This window comes from Lathyrus oleraceus, chromosome 4 (assembly GCF_024323335.1).
Source record: "Lathyrus oleraceus cultivar Zhongwan6 chromosome 4, CAAS_Psat_ZW6_1.0, whole genome shotgun sequence".
In the NCBI taxonomy this organism is placed as follows: Eukaryota; Viridiplantae; Streptophyta; class Magnoliopsida; order Fabales; family Fabaceae; genus Lathyrus; species Lathyrus oleraceus.
In genome coordinates this window covers 233,755,466-233,764,247 of record NC_066582.1, presented here as the reverse complement: position 1 = coordinate 233,764,247, position 8,782 = coordinate 233,755,466, and the positions used below count along the sequence as shown (strand labels likewise).

The following is an 8,782-nucleotide window of genomic DNA, read 5'->3' as shown; positions in this document are numbered from 1 at the left end:
GGGATAATCATAAATGGGAGCTTGGGCGAAAGAAAACACAACTTCAAGCAAATGTCGAAAGGACTGATAAGGAGGAATATAAGAGAAAAAGAGTCAAACAGGGGTTAGATCAGGCTGACATCTGCTTGAATACCGTCAAAAGCCAACTGAAAGAGGCTGAGAGGGATTGTCGTGTGAAAGAGAAATGGTGGAAGCTCGCCACAAAATAAAAGAAGGAGATAAGAGAGACGCTTGAGGCTGAGATAGCCAACCTCAGTGTTTCACTCTGTGAATCAAAAGAAAGGGAAGAACGAGAACGCCGCAGTAAAGAGAGTGCTCTGGCTGCTACTCAGGTTACACCTGAAATGTGGAAGGGAAAGTTCCAGGAGGTTGAAAATGCTAATGAGTGGGAACGATACTGGAGAGGCTGACATGACTCTTTGCTACGAGAAGCTGAAGATTGGATGAACACAAGGGAAAATGTGAATGCTAGTTTGGCAGTCTGCGAGGAAACCATCCAGTTTTTACATGAACAAAGAAATGAGTATCGAGACAAGTTTGCTAGTTTGATATACTTCTGTAATGGCATGGCTACGAATGTGGCTTTGATGCTAAGATGTGCTCTAAAAGACATAGACAATGACAACATCCCTCTTTCAGTGACCGAATTTATTTATCTTTGTGAAGACATGATGAAAAGGTTCAAAGGAGAGTTGGAAGAGCTCAACAAATAGAAGCCTACAGTCTAACCCTGTCGTTTTGTACTTTCCTTTATGTTTGAAAGAATATTTTGTACTCAATCCTTGTACTCTGTTTTGAATTGAATGAATGAAGGATTTTGAGTTTCTTTTGTACAAAAAGTTTGGTTCCATTCTTGTTTTATTCCCCGTGATCTCTTTGAATGCTTGCTAAATAACAAGGAATCTAACACGGTTCCCTGAAAATAAAGTTGAACATAGGCATAAAAGACATTTCTTATAGCCACGTGCATCAAAGTATGCATCATGCATTTCATTTCTCAAAATAAAAATTCATTTCATTTTTTCCTCGTCTCCAGTAGTTCAAGCTGATTCCTCAACGTGCATACGCTACTCGCTCCAACACAAGAAGAATCATGGATGTAGTTAGAGAAGAACAAGCTGCCTTCAGAGAGGAGATGGACTCTGTCAAAAGCAAGATTGAGCAGATCTTTGAGGCTATACAAGCTCTGGCTAGAAGGGAAGAAGAGGCTCGTGTTGCCGCTGCTGTAAGGAACGATGCTCTAGTTCAAGGGGTTGCTCTTCAGTCAGGACCTTCAGTTCCTATTCCAAATCCCGTTATCTATGGTCTTCCTCTAGGTTTTGTTCCACCGTCTGAAAGAACTCATGTGCCTCCACGTGCGCATACTTCTGGAGTAGCTGATGGAGTCGTTGCGCAAGAAACTCATTCCCCGCACTGATGAGAAGCTACAGGACGAGTTTGAAATGCAGAATTACAATGCAGCTACTCTAGTGGTCATCCCTACTGCTGCCCAAGATTCTGAGGCTATCTTGATGTGTCGTGCTCTGGCCGAAAAGCTAAGAATCTTGGAAGGACATAACTCAACCCGATTGAGTGCCTTGGAGATGTGTCTGGTCCCAGACGTGGTGATTCCTCCAAAATTCAAAGCGCCGGAATTTGAAAAATACAAAGGCCTCACATGTCCTAACACACACTTGAAAATGTATTGCAGAAAAATGGCTGCCTATGCCAGAGATGATAAGCTCATGATCCATTGCTTTCAGGACAGTCTAACTGGGGCATCTTTGGATTTGTACATGCAGTTGGAGTGTAGCAACATCCACACTTGGGATGAGTTGGCTGAAGCATTTGCAAAGAAATACAAATATAATACTAACATGGCACCAAACCGTACTCAGCTTCAGAGTATGGCCCAGAAAGACAGTGAGTCTTTCAAGGAATATGCGCAACGCTGGAGAGAATTGGTTGCAAGGGTGCACCCAACCATTGGTTGATCGTGAATTAATTGACATTTTCATGTGTACCTTGCAGGGCCAATATTATGAAAGATTGATCAGTAGTGTGTCCACAGGATTTTCTGACATGGTGATCGTGGGAGAAAGAGTAGAAGAAGGACTGAAAAGTGGTAAAATCCAGGGAGGTTCCATCAGTCAACCAATATTGAAGAAGCCTTTCAACGGATTCAAGAGGAAGGAGGGTGAGACTAGTGCCATTTATTATTAGAGGGGGAGGCCACCATACAAGGCTCCTGCTTCTGTGCCTTATTATCAGTACCCTTACGTAGCGTCTGCTCAATATCCAACCATGCCTTACCGTCTAATTGCTCCTGTTCCTATTCCAGTTCCGGTACCTCACTATCAAGTTCCAGTTCCTCAATATCAAGCTCCACAACCTCAGTTCCAGGCTCCTCCACCTCAACATCAACAAAGAAATCAACAGAATAATCAACCACGTCCAGTTCAGCAGCAACGACCAAATCAGCAGAGGCCATATCAATAGTACAATAATGTGAATACCACTCCTATCCCAATGACTTACACTCAATTGCTACCGTATCTGATTCAGAATGGGACTATCGTGCCAAGGGCATTACCTCTAATGCCAAAGCCACATAAGCCTTGGTATGATGAGAATGCTAGATGTGCCTTTCATGCTAATTCAGAGGGTCATACAATAGAGAATTGCAAGGTGTTCAAGCTTCGGGTCCAAGAGATGATAGATCAGAAAATATTGTCTTTTGCTGATGTTCCAAATGTGGGGAACAATCCTTTGCCTAAACATGATAGTTCAGGTGTCAATGCTATAGAAAGTTCAACTGATGATGGATTGAAAAAGGATGTGTTCAAGTTGAAGATTCTTTTAACAGTCGTCCATGCTAGATTAATGGAAGCAGAATTGATGAATGGAGTACATGATAATTGTGTGGTGTGTTCGTCCAACCCTGATCAGTGTGGTGAATTCAAAATTTATCTTCAATGTTTGATGGATCAGCGGGTTATTCAGTTCACTAGAGCAAAGATTGATGAGGACGTTTCTGTGATTGTGCCTGTGTTTGATCAAGAGAGGCTTCCCAATCCTTTTGTGGTCCCTTATCAGAGAAATGTTGACCTAGAGCCAGTGAAGAAGATTGAGCCCATGGTTATCCATGTTCCCGCTCCATTCTCATTTGACAGTACCAAAGCCGTGCCTTGGAACTATGAGCCTGTAGTTTATGTGGGTAACAAACCAGTAATCTTGAAAGAGCCAAATGTGACTAACATCGCTGGAGCTAGTGGTGTGACTCGAAGTGGAAGGGTTTTCGCTCCTGAAGTGATCCCAAACAAAGAAAGTGCACCAACAGTTGAACCAACGAAGGGGAAAGAGGTGAATCCTCCAGAAACAGGAGAAGGCTCATTTAAGAAAGCAGTGACTGCTGAAGAGGATAGAGAATTATTGAAAAGCATCAAGAAGAGTGACTACAAGGTCGTAGATCAGCTCAACCAAACTCCTTCAAAAATCTCCATTCTTTCTCTACTTATGAGTTCTGAGGCTCATAGGACTGATCTATTGAAGTTCTTGAACGAAGCTTATGTGGCAGAAGACATCAGTGTTATTCAGTTTGATAATGTGGTTGCTAATCTCAATGCTAGTAGTTGTTTGATGTTCACTGATGATGATTTACCCCATAATGGGCGAGAACATAATATGGCGCTTCATATCTCCATTCAGTGTACAAATGTTACTTTGGCTCGAGTACTGGTGGATACAGGTTCATCCTTGAACGTGTTACCTAAGACTACCCTGGCACAATTGAATATTGAAGGGGTGCAGATGAAACCCAATGCTTTGATAGTGAAAGCTTTTGATGGGTCTAAGAAAACAGTTATTGGGGAGATTGACCTCCCAATCCTGATTGGCCCTCAAACTTTCTGTATTACCTTCCAGGTAATGGATATTAGGCCTGCCTATAGCTGTCTGTTAGGCAGACCTTGGATCCATGCTGCTGGAGCTGTCACCTCGACACTTCACCAGAAGCTGAAGTTTGTTACTTCTGGTAAGCTGGTATCAGTATCCGGAGAGGAAGATATTTTCGTCAACCATTTGACTTCTTTCAGATACATTGAAGTAGGTGAAGACATTGTTGAAACTCCTCTCCAAGCCCTTGAAGTGGTCAATGTGGTCCAGACTAAGCCAAAACTTGTTGAAGAACCCAAGAGGGTCATGTCCTCGTGGAAGAGTGTGAAAGCTGCAATTGAAGCTGGTTGCCCTGGAAGTTGGGGCACATTGATTGAATTACCAGAGAAGAAAGACAAGTGTGGATTAGGATATCAGCCGCCTATTGAACTTTTCAAAGATCAGAAGATACATCATGGGAAGGTTCCTAGCATCCAGGAAATATTCTCCAAAGCTGGTTTCCGAAGTGATGATCAAGTGAATGCTCTTGAAGATGAAGATCCAGATTTGTCCAAGATGGTGTTTCGTGGACCTCCGGATGCCGCTCTCACTAACTGGAAGGCAACAGATGTTCCGGATATAGTTTCTTTTTCAAAGTAATTTACTGTTTTCTAAAAACATCCAATGCCACGCCCAAGGCATATGGATAGCTTTGTAGGGCCCATTTTGTGTTAATATTTAAGCCTTATCATCAATACAAAGCACATTTTTTTGAGATCCCTGTCTTTCATCTTTTTAATTTTTTTACAAACAAACAAACAAAAAAATTAAAAAATGGCAATTTTGATTTCACATCACTTTCATTTTTCAAAATCTTCCGCTAAAAAGAAAAAATCATTTCCATGCAGATCATTAATAACTGGATCCGTTGAACACGACAATGCTATAATTCCCTATGACTTCGACCTCCCAATTAACCAAGCTGAAGAGGATGGTAAGGAAGACTGTGAACTCCCAGAAGAGTTGACCAGACTTTTGAAACAAGAGGAAAAGATGATTCAGCCTCATCAGGAACCAGTGGATGTGATCAATCTGGGGACTGGGGAGGATAGAAAGGAAGTCAAGGTCGGAACTGCTTTGAAAAAAAAATGTGAAGGAGGAACTAGTCAAGCTACTACATGAATATATGGATGTGTTTGCTTGGTCATATTAGGATATGCCAGGACTCGACACCGACATAGTTGTGCACAAGCTGCCGTTGAAGGCGGAATGCCCGCCCATCAAGCAGAAGTTGAGAAGAACTCGACCAGACATGGCTGTCAAGATCAGAGAAGAGGTCAAGAAGCAGTTTGATGCAGGTTTTCTAGGTGTTGCAACTTACTCGCAGTGGATTGCTAATATTGTGCCAGTTCCAAAGAAAGATGGAAAAGTTCGAATGTGTGTAGACTACAGAGACCTGAATAGAGCTAGTCCCAAAGATGATTTTCCGTTACCTCACATTGATGTATTGGTAGATAACACAGCTCAGTTCTCTGTATTCTCCTTCATGGACGGATTCTCAGGATATAATCAGATTAAAATGTCTCCCGAAGATATGGAGAAAACAACTTTCATTACACCATGGGGCACTTTCTGTTATAAGGTAATGCCTTTCGGCCTGAAAAATGTTGGGGCAACCTATCAAAGGGCCATGGTGACTCTTTTCCATGATATGATACATAAGGAGATTGAAGTCTATGTGGATGACATGATTGCCAAGTCTCAGACAGAAGAGGAGCATGTTATTCATCTGAAGAAGTTGTTTGTAAGATTGAGGAAATACAGACTGCGCTTAAACCCTGCTAAATGCACTTTTGGAGTCAGATCTGGAAAGCTTCTAGGATTCATTGTGAGCCAGAGAGGCACAGAAGTTGATCCTGACAAAGTCAAAGCTATTCAAGAGATGCCAGCACCTCGGACAGAGAAGCAAGTTCGTGGTTTCTTGGGCAGATTGAACTATATTTCCAGATTCATCTCGCATCTGACAGCCACTTGCGAGCCAACATTCAAGTTGTTAAGAAAAGTTCAAGCCGTTAGGTGGAACGATGATTGCCAGAGTGCATTCGATAAAATCAAACAGTATCTGCAAGAACCGCCAATCTTAGGGCCACCAGTTCCAGGAAGGCCTCTCATTATGTATTTGGCAGTACTTGATGAATCCATGGGATGTGTATTGGGGCAACATGATGAGACGGGTAGAAAAGAGCATGTTATCTACTACTTGAGCAAGAAGTTTACAGAATGTGAAATCAGGTACTCCATGCTAGAAAAGACTTGTTGTGCATTAGCATGGGCTGCTCGTCGTCTGAGACAGTATATGATTTGTCATACAACAATGTTAATATCCAAGATGGATCCCATCAAGTACATCTTTGAGAAACCTGGATTAACTGGCAGAATCGCTCGCTGGCAAATGTTGTTACCAGGATATGACATTCAGTATGTAACTCAGAAGGCCATTAAGGGTAGTGTGTTATCAGAGTACCTTGCGCACCAACTAGTGGAGGACTATCAATCGATGAGACTCGACTTCCCAGATGAAGACGTCATGTACATAAGAGACTATGAGATTCCAAGCCCGGAAGAAGGACCCGAACCAGGATTGCGGTGGACGCTCGTGTTCGATGGTGCCTCAAATGCATTGGGTAACATAATTGGGGCTGTTATAACTTCTCCAAAGGGTTTTCATCTTCCCTTCACGACAAGGTTATGTTTCAAATGCACCAATAACATGGCGGAGTATGAAGCATGTATCTTGGGAATTGAAGCAGCTATTGACCTACGAATCAAGATTCTTGAAGTGTATGGGGACTCAGCACTTGTCATCTATCAAATCAAAGGAGATTGGGAGACCCTCCATCCCAATTTGATCCCATACCGAGAGCATGTCATGAACCTAATCCTCTACTTTGATGAGATTAATTTCCATCATATTCCTAGGTAGGAGAATCAGCTAGCCGATGCCTTGGCTACTCTGTCATCTATGTTCAAGGTCAAGTGGGCTAACGAATCAACTGCTATTACAATTCAACGTCTAGACGAGCCAACACATTCCTTGGTAGTTGAAGCAAAAACAGATGGAAAACCTTAGTTTTATGACATCAACCGATATCTTGAGAAGCACGAGTATCCAAATGATGTATCCATCATAGACAAAAAGTGTAACACCCCGATAATAATACGATAATTATTAAATTAAGTTAATAATATATTTATTAATTTAATTAGATAATTGGATTATTATTATTATTATTATTTTTGGAATTATCGAATTATTATTATTGGGATAATAATATAAATTGGAAAATTATATAAGTGTGAAATAAGGAAAAGGAATCCCATTTTTTTGGTAAAAAGAGTTCTACGTGAAACAGAGAAGCGGCTGAAAAGTGGAAAGTGGAGAAAGGGCAAAGAGGAAGAGCAAGGGCAAAGGTTGGAGAAGAGAAAAGTTGGGAGCTCAAAGACTTTGCCAGATTAATCAGGTAAGGGGGGTTTATCGTCGTTTAATGGGTATTATAGATTAACATGTAAGGGGTAGTGATAAACCGTTGATTTGACCCTAATTGGGATGTTGAATGCTGAGAAATTGTGTTGGATAAGTTGTGTTAAAGTTGTACTTAAATCTGTATTTGAGTGTATTGTGATTTTCCGAACGTATCGCTTCTTACGGAATTGGAATCGGAGGTCCGGAAGTCCTCCAACGGCGGAAAATGCGGAGAATTCTGCATTCTGCTTCGTGTTAGCGCAGGAACAACTTTCTGTCTTGCGTTAACCGGTTAACCCAGGGTGTTAACCGGTTAACACTGTTATGAATTGTGAAAATATTGCTGTTTTGTCTGCGTTAACCGGTTAACCCAGGGCGTTAACCGGTTAACACTGTTGAGTTTTGCCAGAAAGCGTGTTCTGTCTGCGTTAACCGGTTAACCCAGGGCGTTAACCGGTTAACACTGTTGGAAAAGTGAAAAAAATTGAATTTGCTCAGAATTTAACGAAATTCGTCGGGGTGAGTCGGGTGATATTATCGTTAATTGTGATGAGTAATTTTGTTGAGTTTATGTTATGAAGTGTCGATACAAGTATGTTGCTGAGTTGTTCCGTGTACGGAAAGTTGTTAAAGATACTGAGTTGTAGGCTTGGTGAGCCAAAGTTGATTATAAGTTGCTTATGTTGAAACCATTGTTGTGTTGCTATTATTATCATGTTGTCGAAATTTTAAGTCGTGCATGTCATGTAAATCCATATGCATTAAGTCGGAGCTTTGCTCACACCACGTTGGCCTGGATTGGCAAAAGTTGAAAGTTGAAGGCTTATGCCTTGATGCCCAATAAAATGGCAATGATTTTTAAGTTGGGAGTGTTACTCCGAATGGTACCACATGCATGACGAGTCGAGTCTCATTAGAGTTGCATTGTGTTGGTTTGTTGTATAGAATATAGTATGAATGGATGTATTCCAGTATTATATGTGTGTTGTGTGTATGTGTGTTGTGTTGATGTTGAGTATGATTGAGTTGATATTGCCGTTGCTGAATGTGTAATCTGGTTTGGGTGATGAAACGTGTTAAATTACTTAACATTGCATGATATTTTATAATGCTTATTATATCGATTGAGGAACTCACCCTTACAACTATTTTTCAGGTAACGAGCAGTGATTGAGTAGAAGCTAGTGCTTGGAGTCTAGTGTAGTCTCCTTAGTGGGTCATGCTCTGATAGATGTAACATCGGGACGGGATGTCTTTAATTGTTTTATTGTTGGTTGTGAACCACTTTACATGTAATATATTATATGTTTTGATTGGTTGATTTGATTTCTATCCGCTGCGAATTATGCAAAAAATGTTATTTTGATTAAATAAAGAGCATGACAGTTATTATGGTGTGAAGTAGTC

At 41.2% G+C, this 8,782-nt stretch overlaps 2 protein-coding genes across 2 annotated transcripts; both read left to right on the top strand.

The window, feature by feature from the left end:
* Positions 1-1,442: 1,442 nt before the first annotated feature.
* On the top strand, positions 1,443-2,202 carry LOC127136829 (uncharacterized). The gene is made up of 2 exons (XM_051063348.1): positions 1,443-1,952; positions 2,011-2,202. The coding sequence occupies exons 1-2, from the start codon at positions 1,443-1,445 to the stop codon at positions 2,200-2,202; spliced, it is 702 nt and encodes a 233-aa protein (XP_050919305.1).
* A 306-nt stretch (positions 2,203-2,508) lies between these two features.
* On the top strand, positions 2,509-4,512 carry LOC127136828 (uncharacterized). The gene is made up of 3 exons (XM_051063347.1): positions 2,509-3,441; positions 3,532-3,827; positions 4,233-4,512. Exons 1-3 carry the CDS (start codon positions 2,509-2,511, stop codon positions 4,510-4,512), a joined length of 1,509 nt encoding a protein of 502 aa, XP_050919304.1.
* The last annotated feature ends 4,270 nt before the right edge of the window (positions 4,513-8,782 follow it).